At 39.7% G+C, this 16,884-nt stretch overlaps 1 protein-coding gene across 1 annotated transcript in view; it reads left to right on the top strand.

The window, feature by feature from the left end:
* NOL10 (nucleolar protein 10) overlaps positions 1 to 16,884 on the top strand; it is a 98,393-nt gene that overhangs the window by 54,908 nt on the left and 26,601 nt on the right. The window contains exons 14-17 of the mRNA XM_075923499.1: positions 13,304 to 13,430; positions 15,034 to 15,113; positions 15,254 to 15,352; positions 16,628 to 16,714. Of these exons, the coding sequence (XP_075779614.1) occupies positions 13,304 to 13,430; positions 15,034 to 15,113; positions 15,254 to 15,352; positions 16,628 to 16,714 (393 nt within the window). The remainder of the gene's footprint in view (positions 1 to 13,303; positions 13,431 to 15,033; positions 15,114 to 15,253; positions 15,353 to 16,627; positions 16,715 to 16,884) is intronic.

The raw sequence follows: 16,884 nt of genomic DNA on the forward strand, positions 1-16,884 counted from the left end.
GTTCAGGTTAGTTTGTCTCAGACTCTAAAGTCATAACAAATAAGATGGGAAAGTGAGCATTGCTATGTTCTCCTTAGTCCCGTGGCAAATCTTCCCCGTGCATAAATATTTATACACTGAAAACCTGGACAATTTGTACAAGAGTTTTGCCAAAACATCGAGTTCTGTTCTTGCTTATTCAGCATCTCAAAGACAGTCTTATTAAAAAGTATTTTTCTATGTGGCTAAAGAGACTGTTGCAAGAACTTGTATAGATTTAGTGTAGTGTGTAATATTTAATATCTTCCCATTCTGGTATTATCTGATAATAACCACTTCTTTTGTTAATCCTGGCCAGTTTGACTTTACAGTTTTATGCATCATATCCTGCACTTTGCCAGAGTTTTGCAGTCAGTTATTCATTGACAGAACCAACTTCACATACTGTGTGTGAGTTCTGGAATTCTGATTAAGATAATGGATGTGTTGCTCATCATCCGTGAGAGGAGCCCTAAGGAACAGTAATCACTAATAGTTTTTCAGAGCAGACAGAATAATCACTCCATAAAAAGGGCAAATAAAATTGACAGAAGCCTCTTCTCTAGGCAATTCCCTTTATTTCTTCCTTTTAATGCATCATTTAGGCCTCGTCTACATTACCATAGTCAATGTAAGTTATACAACTTCAACTATGTGAATAATGTAGCTGAAGTTGACATACTTAGGTCTGTGTATCGCAGTTTCTTCACCATGGTAAGTCAATAGCTGACACTCTCCCATCAATTCCGCTTATTCTTTCTGTTCTAGTGGAATACCAGAGTTGATGGGTGAATGCTTGGTGGTTGATTTATCATGTCTATGCTAGACACAATAAGTTGACGCCTGCTGGATTGATTGTTTCCTGTGGATCCTGCCTGTAGTGAAGATATGCCCTTATTCTTTCTGTTCTTATCAGTTAGTCTAACAGTAGTCTTTGCAGATCCTCTAGTGCATGGTCTCCAACCTTTTTAACCACAAGATCACTTTTTCAATTTAAGTGCAATGTAACATCTACCTCAAATCCAAATACCCTTGCCCAATCTCCTTCCCTTCCTTTCTTTGAGACCCTGTCTCTGCTCCACCCTTTCTCCAAGGTCTTACCCTGCTCACTCCATTCCTCCTTCCTTCCCCCATCCTCACTCACTTATACGAAGTTGGGGAAGGGGATTGGGGTGCATGCTATGGCCTTGGACCAAGGGATTTGGAGTGTGGGAGGGGCTCTGGGCTAAGCCCAGAGTGGGGGATTGGGATCCAGGCGAGGTTTCAAGTTGCAAGCTCTGGGAAGGAGTTTCAGTGCAGGGAGACTCATGTCTGGGGCAGGAGATTGGGAGGAGGTTCAGGGCTGGGACGGGTTCAGGAAGCAGGCTCTAGCTGATCTCCATTTAATTGAGGTGCCTTCTTAGTGGTGGAGCAATGAGGTTAAGGCAGGCTTACTCCTGCCCTGGCTCTGCACCATTCCTGAAAGCAGTTGGCATGTACAGCCATGGCTCCATTGTGCCATGTGCTGCCCCTCAGCTACAGGCACTGAGCCCACAGCTTCTACTGGCCATAGTTCCTCATTACTGATCAATGGGAGCTGCTGGAGTGGTGTCTGCAGGCCAGAACAGCATGTGGAGAGAGACCCCCTGCTCTGCCTCTTTCAGGAGCTGCAGGGACATGCCAGCCACTTCCAGGGGCAGTGGTTACCACAGGGATATTGATTCCAGCCACGGCAGGATAGGCATTTTAGAACTCACTATTCAAAGAATTACATTTAAGCATAAGAGAGAAATGAAAATTATGAAATGCACATACCAGTCAAAACTAAAAAATAACAAACTTTGCACGCAGTAAAGATGTAACAACCCACCTGTGTGTTGGGTGGGGATATGAGAGTGAAGGACAATGTGTGTTTGTGAGAGTGACTGACACACACACACACACACACACACACACACACACACACACACACACACACACACACACACACACACACACACACAGGCTATGTCTACACTGGTGGGTTCTTGTGCCAGAAACATGCAAATGAGCCTAAGCATGGAATATTGCCAAGCCTCATTTGCATACCTAATGAGCCGCCATTTTTGCGGAAGAAGTTCTTGTGCCAGAAGGAGCTGTCTACACTGCCCCTTCTTGTGCAAGAAAAACCATCTTGCGCAATGCCGCTACACTGATTATTTTCAGGAATAAGGTTATTGCTCTGGAGGGTTTTTCTTGTGCAAGAAGGGGCAGTGTAGGGGCTCTTCTGGTGCAAGAGCCTCTTCTGCAAAAATGATGGCTCATTAGGTATGCAAATGAGGCTCTGCGATATTCCACACTTAGCCTCATTTGCATATTTTTGGCACAAGAACCCACCAGTGTAGACGTAGCCACAGTGTATGAGTGACAGAATTGCATTGCCAAGCTCCCTCCATCTTCTTCTCTCTGTAAGGAGATAGGGTACAGAAGTGGGGGGGGACACCCTAACATCAGCTTCCCATTGCCCTTCTCCCTCCCACACCCTGCACAGCAAGCAGGAGGCTCCCAGGGGGACAAGTCCAAGGTAGAGGGCAGGAGCAGCATGATGGTGGGTGGAAGAGCAACTGAAGTGCCAATGCTTGCTAGGTTCCTGGCCAAACCAGTCAGGATCACCTGTCAGAGGCTCCAAGATCTATCAGTAGATCCCGATCTACTGGTTGGTGACCACTGCTCTAACACAGTCATCAACTTTAAACAGTCATGTCCTGTTTGTTGTTCCTCCGCATCTCCATTTCTGCTCTATCTACCCTGTTTGCCTTGTTGGATGACATTTTTTGTTTACTGGTTTACCTTTTTAGCTTTAGGTTCTTGCTCCTGTCCTCTTAATATTTTATCATCCAGCATCTTGCTACCACTTTCATTGTTTTATACACTAAGTTTGAATCTGCAGCTCTTTCTTTTCCTTGAAGTTTTTAAATGTTCCTCTATTTGTGAGGAATATACTGAGCCAAATTACACCTGGTGTAAGCAAATGTAAGTCAACTGAACACTGTTTTGTCCTTCTATAGTACCAGATTCTGGTTTCTTTTATTTCTTTCTTTTCAATATAACCAGCAGTGGTTTAAAGGAACCACCAAGAGGATTTTAAGTTTTCACTGCTGTCACTTTCAGATTTTAATAGGAAGGTAGGGAAAAGGGAATTCTGTGCAGATATATATCTGTCAGTAAAACACTTTCCCGTTCATAGTGGGCTTGAGGAAGAATGGCTTAAGGAAGAATAGCTCCCTACTTATTTGTTTAAACTCTTGAATTAGCCTTCATAAAAGGGTGGGTGGAGAAAATGTAAAATCCCAATAGCTCTACGTTATATCAACTGAAGCGAAAAAGGCATATTGGAGCAGACAGGGCTAGCCTGACAGTGACATTCAGGATCCCTTTTACCGGTACTTCATGCCAGACTATTACTTCTGCACCATCCCCAGCTTGCCTAGGTGAAACATCTGAGCTGGGTCTCAAATGAATATCTCCCTACTAGACATGAATTAAATCAACACAGAGTCATAGATGTGGCTTTTAAACACACATGGTACACGGATGCAGCTCTACAAAGTGGTACGTTAGAGAGCACCTGAATAAGCTGTTGGAAATACAGGCTGCCAGAAGATTTAAAAATGGAGGGAAAAAACCCAACCATCACTATAAAGCTTCAAGCAGACACTCCCATAACTGAAGAGGAAAGAGAGTCAAAGGCTCACTAAAGACTTCTTTAATCCAATCTACTTAATTTGGGGAGACGCACTAACACTGTGATAATGGATACCAACCAGTATAAAACCTTAAGATAAATATATTGCCCCCAAGTGAGTTCACATTTGAAATGTGCAGAAATTTCATTTCCAATTAGATTTTACATCTACAAAACAATTTATTTTTTATTTACAACTGAATTTCTTCTTGCTGGCATTTATCTAAAAATAGATAGTGGTATACCAACAGCAGAAAAGCCTAGCAGAAGAAATTGCTAAGACATACTAGAGACATATTGGCTATCGAAGCATTTTAATCTCAAAAAGCACACAAGTTTCATAAGCATCATTTTTAAGAATGAGATTAGTACATTTAAAAGAGGTGATTTTACAGTTTGTAGAAGACCGCTGGCCCATCATGCTGTTCAGTACTGTTCCATTGTTTCCTTGTATTCTATCAGAGTCAATATTGTCTTAGATTGTCTTTGCACAGTGTGGAACACAACAGGGTCCTGGTCTCTAGGGGCTGTTGTTGCAAGACACTGTGAAGCCATTCTCTCAAGCTTTATACTGAAAGAGGGTTCCCTTATAGTGAGAAGTTTCCAATGCCTTCTTCCAGCTGCCTTAAGATGAAGGTTTTGCAGAGAGAATCTGATCCAGTAACTTTGGCATTGGCAGAGTGCCTTTACCCTGTTTTCCAAGTATACGGGGAAAAAAATTTAAGTCCTGGTTACCATGTTCAGACATCATGTTAGGGGCACAAGTATAACAACCCAAATGCATGTGTCATTTACCTTGACCCTCAGCTGCATGGTAATGTCTATACCAATGCATAGTTTGCATTTTTAATTCTGGCAATCACACAGATGGCTTTAGGCTATTATCCATAAAACGTGTGGTGGTGTTTCCTGGTCATCGTTGCACTTGCATAGCCTCTATGATAATTTCGTCTCATTGTATACTTCATTACGAAATGCAGCAATTCAGCGTATACATAATTTTTGAGAACCCTTTATCCACTAACAGTATTTTAAAATTCCAAGAAATCGAGCATGGCACGAGCTGTGGCAGCACACATTTAATGAAGACCCTCCACTGCATACTTTTACAAAACTTCTTTCAGGACTCCACTCTTTAGAGCTGTTCTAATTTTAGAATTTGCCACCTCAAAATACTCCTCATGGAATTTTTTAATTTTTAGAGCAACATTAAGATTAAGGGTATTATAGATCTTGCTCAGGACCCAACCTCAATCCATAAAATCTAAAGATACAGGAGAGGAACATAAAATATTGATTTAATTAAGCTGGTATTAGTTTATATTGCATTATAGAGGCCAACTGATAAAAGTTGCTAACAAGAGTTATTTCTAGAAGACACAAATGGAAAACATCAGGTCATCTTGACCTTAGCCCTGTCAATATAATTTTTCCCTGATTTGCTGCATCATCCACTGACCTGTCTAACTCGGTTTTAAGTAATTTAGAGCAACAGACATTTTGACACTTTTCTGAGGATATTAAATTTCTACTGTAATTTATCAAAGTTTCATCTACATATTGTGTTGGAGCCTGAACTGTTAGCTATATTCAAGGGACTCCTCGGGGGAGCAGTGGGGCAGGAAGCTGACAAAAGATCAGGAATGCCACATCTAGTGATGGGTTTTCTAGCTTTGTAACTGAAAAATGTTAGTTGGAAATCTGGTGATGAGCAACCATGTGCTATGTCACTGGCATGGCAACCTAATTTCTTCCTTCATAATGTTCTATCTTATGGCTACGTCTACACTGGCACCCTTTTCCGGAAATGCTTAAAACGGAACAGTTTTCTGTTACAAGTAATTCCGGAAAAAGTGCATCTACATTGGCAGGATGCTTTTCCGGAATAAGTGGCCAGTGTAGACACAGCCTATAAGTATTGAAGGAAGGATACTGACATATCCGTAATCACAAGTGCTGCTTGATAATACATAGGGAAGGAAGGGTAACTCCTGGGGAATCTCCAGTTCATCTGTTCAGATAATATAGAGGTGTCCACCATAAACTGATAAACTGTAAAAGTCTATTCCTGCAACTGTACATAATTAAGTTTCAGTTAGGGATCAGCTAGTGATTTACAGTATGTTCTTTTTATAGCTTTTCTGAATATAAAAGCAGCTTTTATGAAAACAAAATATTTTAGTTCCAAATGTTGGTTTTCACGCATCTGCTGATTGTATTTAGCTCACAGCTTTAATAATTAGAAACGGGCACTAATCTTTACATCCTCATAACCCTGTGACTGTTGGTTTATAATTATGAAGAGTCATAACTGAGGTAGGATTTAGCTTCCTAGTAATTCTCACTATAAAATAGTATAAACTATATAAACAACTCAGAGGAAAGAGTAAGCTACCTGATACTTACAAGAAATAACATGAGAGGTAGGGTAGAAGCACAAATGTTTAAAGTTACTCCCCACAGAAAAATCATAAATTCTTGTTTTATTAGAAAGTCTATCATGACAAATACTCAGTACTCTTTTTTTATATACAACACAATACCAGTATCAAACTCTCCCTGCATCGTTATTACATCCTTCAAGCACTTGCAGATGGTTTCCTTCAGCCTTTCATTCAGCTGAGTAAATAAACTGCACTGTCTTTATATTTGCATAAACATGACAAAAGAAAAACATACACAAAGTACAAGGACAGAAATACTGAACTATGTGCATCTTTTAAAGAGATGCTTGAGGTTCAAATCTTCTGCCTCCTTACAGAAAGGAAAAAAAACAGGGATTATTTTTTATTTTTACAATGAGAACCCAAGAATAGAGGCCCCTATATTACTGACTGCTTTGCAAACAAACTAACCACATCTGTGTAAAAGATATTAAACTAAGTCAGACCCACAGAATCAATTGGCTTTACAATGGAGACTGTCCTAGGAATTTTCTTCTCTATAATAGCCCAGTTAGCGCTCCACATACAAGCTGTAGCACATTGGGCATGCAGTGGGGTTGGTGTCCAAGAAGAGACTAGGAGTTAGGTCACAGCATGAAGCCCTGCCAGATTCTGAATAATACTGCTACCTCTAGGCAGCAAGGGACAAGCTGTCCTCCTAGACTACTGAAGTTATATTTGGGGCCATATCACTCTTCACACTGTACTTCACCCCTCTAGAAGCACAAAAAAAAAAAACCTCACACGGTATCTGCATGTATGGTGGAAAAGGAAACATTCAGTGTAAGTGACGGAGAATTTACTTCTCTTGTCTTTTAGGCCCTTCCCTGCTGTCAAAGGAGGGAGTTTGCAATTCAATTAAAAAAATTCTGTGCATGTTACTTAACATTTGAAACATAGGAGAGTGCTCTGCAATGAAAATTTCGGCATGATTTGAAATGTGAACTCTGCTGGGGAACAGAACACTGCAGTTAAGGACTCTTACACAGAGCAAAGATGAAAACTGGAGCTACACAACAGAGGGTTAATGAAGAGAAAGTGCAGTTTCTTGCTCTTTATTATTATCAGAGCTAACAATTAATGGACATGATCTAGCTCATAAAGAAGGGGTGGCAATAAAATCCCCCGCAGCCTGCAGGGTTAGTCCTGGCGGGCCCCCACCTCCATGTTTGCAGGTATCGGAAGATCGCAGCTCCGTCTGGCCATGAATCGCCATTCACGGTGATTGGCGGGTAGCTAGAGCTATGATCCTCCAATACCTGCAGAGGCGCAGGTAAACATGGAGGTGGGGGACTACCAGGGACTAACCCTGTGGACCGGATCCAACACATGGGTTGGAATTTTCCCACCCCCGTCATAAAGGAAGTTTTACCTGGACTAATTTAGCTTACTAAGAAACAAGATGATAAGTTACTGGTCCCTTCTAACTCACTGGATGATGGAAGATATTTGCTTTTTCCTTACAATTATTACTGTAAAATTTGCTAATTGCCCAGAATTTAGTCTGAAGGACTTTTGATATTATAATATTCAATAATTGTTACTATTAATGTAAACATTTGAGCATAAAATAATAGTGGCTGTAGTGTAATGTATTTTATAAGGAGCACTGTCCTGCTTAACTAAGCAACCTGAGCTGTTTGGTGTAGTCTGCATTTAGATGGGCTACTTCCTTCAAAATGAAATATGGGCTATATTCAGGAGTAAGTGTTGTAGTGTCAATTTAGAAAATTAAATATCAGTATATTGTGTATTCAATAGAACAGCAAGATGAAGTCTTCATATATTTTCATAATACATCCATATTTTAACTGATTTTTATTACATGTGATTTTGCAAAATGGTGAGCTTGAATGTAACCAGTGTTGGATCTGGGCTATATATTGAGATGCAGTCAGATATATGCTAACAAAGACACATGATTCTAAGATTGCAGGCTCTTTTGGGGAGGGACTGTTTCTTTTGTGTCTGTGTTGGAGATATCTCACCCTGGGACCTCTGGTTCCTTCTGTATTGTAAATGTAAGTGAAGTATGGAAGCATACATGCCACTCTTTATTGGATTTTTGTAAAAACAAAAGAGCAGCCTGATTCAGCAGTGCAAAAAAGATAGAGTAGCGGGACAGAGAATTTAGAACCACAGATGTGCCATGGTCCTGCAGTCAGTCATGATGTGATTGCAGAGTTACTCTTTATTGAAATGGCTGATTTTGATAATTTATACAATAGATAAGGAAAGATTGATTTATGTAGATTATTATGAGACAATTGAAAAACAATATTTGCTGGAAAATGACTAAAAGACTAGTTCTTCTGATCGTTGACTGTATCTGGAAGCAGGCATATCTTGACCACCTGTTTGGGTTCATTGCACTAAATGAGTAGAAGATTGTTTTGTCCTTCATTAAGACTCCAGCTAAACAAGGCAGTGAACAAAAGCTGTTCTCAGGCTTGAAGTCATACCCAAGCCATGAATTTGCAGCCTTAAAAACTTGAAAAGAAATAGAAAGCAATGTGTCAAGGCTATAACTTGGAAGCATTTAAATGTTTGTCTTCATATTGGTTTTATTTCAGGCTGCCATTTTTTCAAATTAAAGTGGACTGTGTCCACACAGTGCAGTTCTTCTAAATTAACTCATTAGTGCAAATTGGATAATTCACTTTGAAAGTTAGTTAAGTTCATTTCAGAATTAAATTAGTGTAGAAAAAAGTTTGTATGGTTTGTATTTTGTATTAATGTTTCATTCTTCCCTTTGAGATCCCATAGTACATTGCTTCACATCAGAATCAGCCAGTCTTTTTACCTGTGTCTTCTACTGCCCCAGGGTCATGATAGCAAGATGTTACCTCCCTCTTTAAATTCTGGTACACAACATTCTGTTCTTTGTTGTTGACTGTAAATAAGGTAAAAATTCCTTCTTCCTTCTCTTGCCTTTTCAGTGCATATGATTGTTCAGATCAATACCTCTAATTTTAGGAAACAGAGAAGAAATAATTAAAAATAGTATGTTTTACATGAGTCATAATTAATTGTTCATGCAAGTGTATTGACTAAACTTCATTGTGCAATTAGAGAACTAATTATGATGAAAATGAAATTGCACATGTAAATCTCCACCCATATCCTGGGGGTCACCCATTTGTTTCTCCTCTGTCATTTAGGCTTGCTGTAGTCTCTCTTCAATTAAGCAACGCTATTGAAACATCGGGCGTGTGCAACTGTAATTATGTGCCCATTTAGACATACAAAAGCTTTTTAACAAATGCACCCTATTGAAAATTTGACAATTTCAATGCATTTTTCTCCATTTGGATTTAGTAGCATTGTGTAACTTGTGTTTTTATCTGTGTTGGTTTACGTGCATCTTAACCACTTAGTCTAGGTCTCCCACTGAAGTGTCACCTTTCATGGAGCAGAGTCTGATCCCCAGGTGGGGAAGGAGTGTCTGTTCCCCTAGATGTGGCATTGGTAATAGGGAACAGGACAGTCAGACATCTAAAATAACCTGTGCTTTTATGTTGGACGTAATCTGAGGCTATGATTTGGTAGTAATGTATGGTATCTATTTTGAAAAAAGCTGTCCAAGTGACAAGCAGGAACTTCATATATGATCAAGCAATACCGGCAGTCCCCGACTTACGCGGATCCGACTTATGTCGGATCCGCACTTACGAACGGGGCTTTCTCGCCCCGGAGGTCGAGGTGGCGGGTTGCTGCCTGCGAGCTCCAGGGCGAGAGAGCCCCGTTCGTAAGCTGCTCCGGTGTCCCTGGTCTGCTGGAGACCGTCTCCAGCAGACCAGGGGCACCGGGCGGGTTCCCGCGCTTCTGAGGCTTTGCCGGTCCCCAGCAGACCACAGGCACCGGGACTGAAGCGGCAGCCGCGGCGGGGTCCCGCGCCTCTGAGGCTTTGCCGCTGCGGCTCTGCTCCCCGTGTCCCTGGTCTGCTGGGGGGGGGGGGGGGCGCAGCTAGTGTGCCCCCCCCCCCCAGCAGACCAGGCTTTTGTTTTGGACCCTGGGGCAGAGCAGCTGGGGCGCTGCCGATTGGTCCTGCAGCGCCGCTCTGGGCACTACTGGACCAACCCGGCAGCACCCCAGCTACTCTGCCCCAGGTCCTGATTCAGTCGCTGCTGGTCAGTTTCAGCAGCGGCTGAATCAGGAAGCCTGGGGCAGAGCAGATGGGGTGCTGCTGGGTTGGTCCAGTAGTGCCCAGAGCGGCACTACTGGAGCAACCCAGCAGCACCCCAGCTGCTCTGCCCCAGGTGTCCCTAAGTCAGCTTCTGCTGAAACTGACCAGCGCTGACTACAGGAAGCCAGAGGCAGAGTTGCTCTGCCCCGGGCTTCCTGGAATCAGCTGCTGATCAGTTTCAGCAGCAGCTGACTTGGGGACGCCTGGGGTTCTTAAGTTGATTCTGTATGTAAGTCAGAACTGGCGGTCAGTTTCAGCAGCGGCTGAATCTGGACACCAGTTCTGACTTACATACAGATTCAACTTAAGAACAAACCTACAGTCCCTATCTTGTACGTAACCCGGGGACTACCTGTATTCCAGCAAAATGTTGTGAAGGGCTAGTTTTCTAGGGGATTAAAATACACGAGTCAAGAACTCCACTTATTTCAAAGACTCTTCAGAAGACAGACTTTATTATACTTTATTAAAAAATAATAACTGAAAACACTTCACTTCTTCATTTTTATGCAATACACTTTCAAAAAGTAAGAATAGCTAGCTGAGCAATGAAGTAGGTAAAAAAGCGAATAGAATTATGTCCAAAACAAGAATATAAATAACTGCAAACATGTGACTAGGAAAAGTCCTTTCTTTTAGCTATGGTAATGACACAACATTTAGTAGTGACCAGTTGAATTAGCATGAAAGGCTGGAACGCTAGTATTCAGTTGACTGAAATCTAGTTTTATTAAAAGTTTTTCGTTTTGCTTTGAAGCAAGGAAAAACAGGAAATATAATTGGAGACATTTAAGATCTAAAAGGAGGAAAAAGTGCCTGACTGGATTGACTGTAAGAGATTTTGCTGAGTTACACAGATTTAGTCAAGTGGCTATTGCTGTTCAGACAGCCATGGAGATTTGTTTAATCCAACTTTATTGATTACATGGACACCTGTTTCTGTTGTCAGAAACAACTGTTATTTTCCAAGGGACAATCTAATCTGGGTAAAATGAATGGTATGGTTATCTCTAGCTGTGTTGTTTGTTGTGGTGGCCTACTTGGATCACAGTTATTATTATTTCTCCTGGTTTTAAAAGATAGTGCTGCAAATTTCTAAATAGCAGAGGATATTTATAAAGCCAGTTAATAGAGCCGATTAAACAAAATGAGGAACCCTGCTAAATCTGCCAAATATTTTTCTTACAGAAGAGAATATTGCATTGGTGGGTTAAACTTTATGGAATACATTTGAATGTTCTTCTTTGAGGAGTGTCCCCATGGGTATTCCACCTTAGGTGCACCAGCGCCACTGCGCCTCTGATCGGAGATGTGTGATATCAGTGCCTGTGGTCAGTTGCACTCATGGGGTGCCAGTGTGGGAGATCTGGTGCACCTAAGGTGGAGCACCCACAGGGATAACTATCTCAAAGAACTGCAGTTTCTGTACAGGTGAGTAACCTTCCCTTATGGAATGTGCTACTAGTATTTTAAGACAACCATAGTTATTATCTGAAGAAAATGCATTTTAAGGATGGGGGGGTTGTGAAATTTTCCAAATTTGAGTGGAATGTCTTCTCATCAGAGCTTTTGGGAGATGCTTATTGGTCTAACAGTCTTCTCTTCATTAAGAACAAATAATATGCATCTCATTATCAAATGTAGCCAAAAAATCCTTTTGAACAGCATCCATTTCCATGTCTATTGTGACATTTTTCCATTTCAAATATATATAATGATGGAACAAAAAAGAAAGTGGATTATTAAAAGTTCCATTCTGCTGAAGTTAGTGACCTCCTTTATACCCCAAGCTTCCCATTGATTCTTCATGTTGCCCTCTGGAGAGAAGACTTTTGTGTTAATCTTTTTCCATAGACCTAGCACACCTATTAAAACAATAGGCTTAGCACAGTGGTTGTCATTGTATAATCAGGATTCAGATCAGCATTGGAAAAAGTGAGGGGTGTTAAAAAAAAAAATTACTCTTTTTGGGATGAGGAAGCATGAATTGAAAATATGTTAATAACCTAGACTAATTGAGTTCAAATCTCACACAAGATGAAAATTATATATTTGTATCCTTTATGTAGGATTTTTGCAAGTCTTAACATTATTTATTCTTTAATATTTCCAAATATCAGCTCAGAGTAGTGGGGTTTTTTTTAATGAAAGTGTGTAAATTGCACACAAGCATTTTAATTAAATGAATAGGACAAAATAGGATTTTGCATTATTGCTCAGTGAGCTAGTAATACTAATTCAAGGTCCAGTTGAATGTAAAAGATTTGTTTGATTTCTAGTATCATTAGTTAAATTGAAATCTGTATCCATCATGTTTGGCTTTTAATATAAAATCAGCTCAATTTGTCACATTTTGAAGTGGTTAAACTAGAAGCCTCTAAATTTTTGACCTAGATTAAATTATCCAAATTCTAACATTAGTGCTGTCAAACAGTAGTATACAAAGGTACTTCTGTAATACAGGTTGAACCTCTCTAGTCTGGCACCCTCGTGACCTAACCAGTACCGAACCAGAGAATTTGCCAGACCACAGGAAGTCAATATTGTCTAGCAGCATTGCCAACACTTGTACAGCTTATTGGACTCTTAGAAGACATTTAGAAGTAAATTAAAGCTAAATAACAGCACAGAACACTGAGAGCCAGGACTGGTGGCTGTAAATAAACTTTATGGGACCACAGGAAACTTGGCCACACCCGTGATAAGTGGACATCTGGCTAACTAAATCATTCTGGACTATAGATGTTGCCAGACCAGAGAGTACTGTACTAGAGAGGTTTAACCTGTACAAGCTGTAAGTTTAACTGTGCTCTCAAGATGTTGTTTAAGCCTATTTGGCTTTAGTGAAACTTATTTCCACATTGTAGAAGAGTAGAAGATGTGAGGAGTTGGATATGCATTATCTTTGGATGTGTGTATATAAATTCAGAAATCTTATTAACATATCCACAGGTTTTAGGTCCTGCCCCGAAATGGTGCTCATTCTTGGACAACTTGACAGAAGAACTGGAAGAGAATCCAGAGAGCACAGTTTATGATGATTACAAATTTGTTACCAGAAAAGATCTTGAAAATTTAGGTAAAATTCAAGAGACATTTTATTTATTTTTTCTGTTTCTTGTCCTTTTTTCCTTGTTCAGTTTTAATGCACTCGCAGTACTACTGTATGTATGCAGGTCTGCAGTTTGAGTGTGTATGTGCTGTATAGTAATGAAGGGACTGTTAGAAAATTATTCAAAGTAGGTCTTCACAATCCTAGCCACTGTTGCTAGCATGCCTATCTTGATTGCCCTACTTTGTGGTAATCGTTGTCAATTCAGTGAGAACCTTTGCTCACAGCTTGTCTCTTGCCATGAGGAGAAGGTTGATATACAGTGCATGTCGGAGGAAGTGCTTTGAGGTTCTTTTGCAAAAATGAGAAACAGAGGAAAAGTTGTTTCTACTTTTAAAAACTTATGAGATGCTCAGATACTGCAGTGATGAGGTCATAAGTACGTAGATAAAGGAATCCTCTTACAAATGGTTCCCCCCAGCACTCTCTCTCCAGTATTGTTCCCCCCTGCCTTGCTGCCTCCGCGCTGGGCTCTTGCTACATTTAAACTGCAGAGCTTCAGCAGGGATAGCTCCTGGACCTGGTGCAAGCCAGGTCTGAGCTAGCCTTCTCTTATCAACTAATCGTGAATTACCTGCCTCTTAACATCCTTAGCACAGAGTGGCGCAGGGACTCCTTTAGACTGGGGTCTGGAGCGCACTGCACTAGCTGCCCAACCCCACCTCTGGGGACTATCAAATAATCGTGTAACCACTAAGATTTGATGCAGTTACACGATTATTAAATAAAACAATATCTAACAGCCCTATGATATAGTTGGGATTGGTCCTACTTTTAGGAGGGGTTGGACTCAGTGGACTTCTGAGGTCTTTTCCATCCCTATGATTATTAGATGAGAGAAAAGAGATTTACACTGATTATTTCTGGAATTGTTTTTTAGCCAAGATTTATTAATTTCTGAAACTATTGAATCTATAGGTAATGTTTGCTTTAAAGAAAACTTCTCCTTTTATCTCAACTGCATAGAGTTGTCTGAAGATAAATGCTCTCACTTTCTTCTTCCATTTGGAAATTTTTATTCTTTATTTAGGTTAGGGCCTAGGGTGACAGTTTTATGAACTGGTGTGGTGCTGTATTTATATCTTTTAACATACCTATTCTTCAAAGGTAGTGACCCAAGGCAAAAACTCTTAATTAAACCATCAGTATGCCACACCAAAAACTGTAATTCAGATGTTTAAATCCAACACGTACATACATTCAGAAAGCTCTCGCCTCACAAATAATGTTTCCTGGTAAACTGTCCTTAAACTGTGGGCTAATGGGCATTTTTTTAAATAAATATTTATTACATCAACAAGAAAAGACATTTTTGTCGGTCTGCTCAAGTTCTTTGGTAACTTAACATAATAGTTTGTGGCACTACTTAGACACAATAGAATGGATGTGAATATTGGTGAGCTTGATACTTTCACAGAAATACTTCTGTTTTCATTTAATCAAGTGTTCAGTCAGTTTATTTGGGAGAGCTTCCTATATCCTGCACTCCTTTGAAGTCCTCTGAAAACATACTGATTTTTTTTTTTTTTTTTTGGGGGGGGTTATTTTTGTTTTATTTTGTTTTCCGCAGGCCTTGCCCATCTCATTGGATCCCCACTGCTCCGAGCATATATGCATGGTTTTTTCATGGACATACGACTGTATCATAAGGTAAATAAAGTTATTTTATTAAGTCTGATCCATGTTTTGGTACTTTTTGGTACTATTTATACAGTATGTGTATTAATTTATATATTTACTCCTGCATTACTTGTTTCCTTTCTTTAATGTTTTCTGTTTGTGTTTAAAAGGTGAAAATGATGGTCAACCCATTTGCCTATGAGGAATATAGAAAAGAGAAAATTAGACAGAAGATAGAAGAAACACGTGCACAAAGAGTTCAACTAAAGGTAGAATCCTATTCACAGTGATTACATTTTTAGAGACAAATTTTCATGTGGAATAATGTAAAATAACTACACCACAGAGCTGTAATTGAATTGAAAGTTTATGGTGTTTCTGGTCATACATGAGTGTGTTGATGTTGCCAGAAGTCTGAAATCAAATTGCAGCCTCAATCTATTTACCTTTTTTTAATATTGAACTGTGGCATTCACTTGTATAAGGATTCCAGTTTGAAATTGGGATGAAACAGTAGAAGCAAAAGGACACTTTAGTCTTATCATACTTCAAAATTTCCACAGACTACTCAAGACCTAAAAAAGCGACAAGGAGTCCTGTGGCACCTTGTAGACTAACAGATGTATTGGAGCATAAGCTTTCGTGGGCAAAGACCCACTTTGTCAGATGCATGCACAAAAGCTTATGCTCCAATACATCTGTTAGTCTATAAGGTGCTACAGGACTCCTTGTCGCTTTTGCAGATCCAGACTAACATGGCTACTCCCCTGATACTCAAGACCTAAAGAAGCTTTCAACTTCTATATGTAAAACTGGAGATTTATCGAATGACTCGATTCCTTAAAATGCAGTTCTGCTCTGAAAAGTGACTGTGAAAATGGTATCATTGGCTTCCATGTGTGTTTATCAAGGATTTCCAGATAAAATGTGCTCTGTGTGCAAGTTGAAAAAGTTAAGTTAAATAGAGATTAAAAAAAACCCACGATTTTTTTTCCTACCTCGCTATCCTGATATATCCCTTCCAATGCCAAAGATGCTTCAGCATCTTGATACTACTCTACCAATTCCTTTGAATCAGTAATCAAAAAGACAGTAGAGCTTCTGCAGCTTTCTAGATGTCTTGTTAACATTGCTTTTGCTCTGTTATGTAGATGAATGTCCTCTTCTGAAACTGACATGGCATCATAGTCAGCAGCTAGCATGTGAAAGCCAAAGGACAATGTATTGTTTTGGGATCCTTGGCCTTTCTTATTAACTTGATAGGGAAAAGACCCATGGTTGTTTCTACATTTAGATCTTAGGAAATCATTAGTCTGATTAAACATTTTTTATTATAATGTCTGTAACTATATTCAGTGGCTAAAACCCAGTTTTTATCGAATTTGTGTTGAACTTTTTTAATTTTGGGGAAAAAAGTAGATGTGATTATTTTTGTCCTTGGAACAAAATGCATGATTGTGAAATGCATTTCACAAATGGCCAAAATTTCTTAAGCATGAAAAAATAATATACTGTTGAATTCTACATTTCCTTTTCTTCATTAGAAACTTCCAAAAGTTAATAAAGAGTTGGCACTCAAGTTAATTGAAGAGGAAGAGGAACAGCAACTTCCCAGAAAAAAGAAACAAAAGGTAAGATTTTATGTAGAAGGTGACCCGAACTTTACAGAATCACCAGAATAATAAATAGTTCATTGTATTCGTTATTACAAATGGTTAGGCAGATTTGTAGGTCAGTATGCATTTGCTTTTTAGATTATAAGGATTTTGCATGTGATTGTACACTACACCTCTAAGTGACT

This window comes from Pelodiscus sinensis, chromosome 3 (assembly GCF_049634645.1).
Source record: "Pelodiscus sinensis isolate JC-2024 chromosome 3, ASM4963464v1, whole genome shotgun sequence".
Classification (NCBI taxonomy): domain Eukaryota; kingdom Metazoa; phylum Chordata; order Testudines; family Trionychidae; genus Pelodiscus; species Pelodiscus sinensis.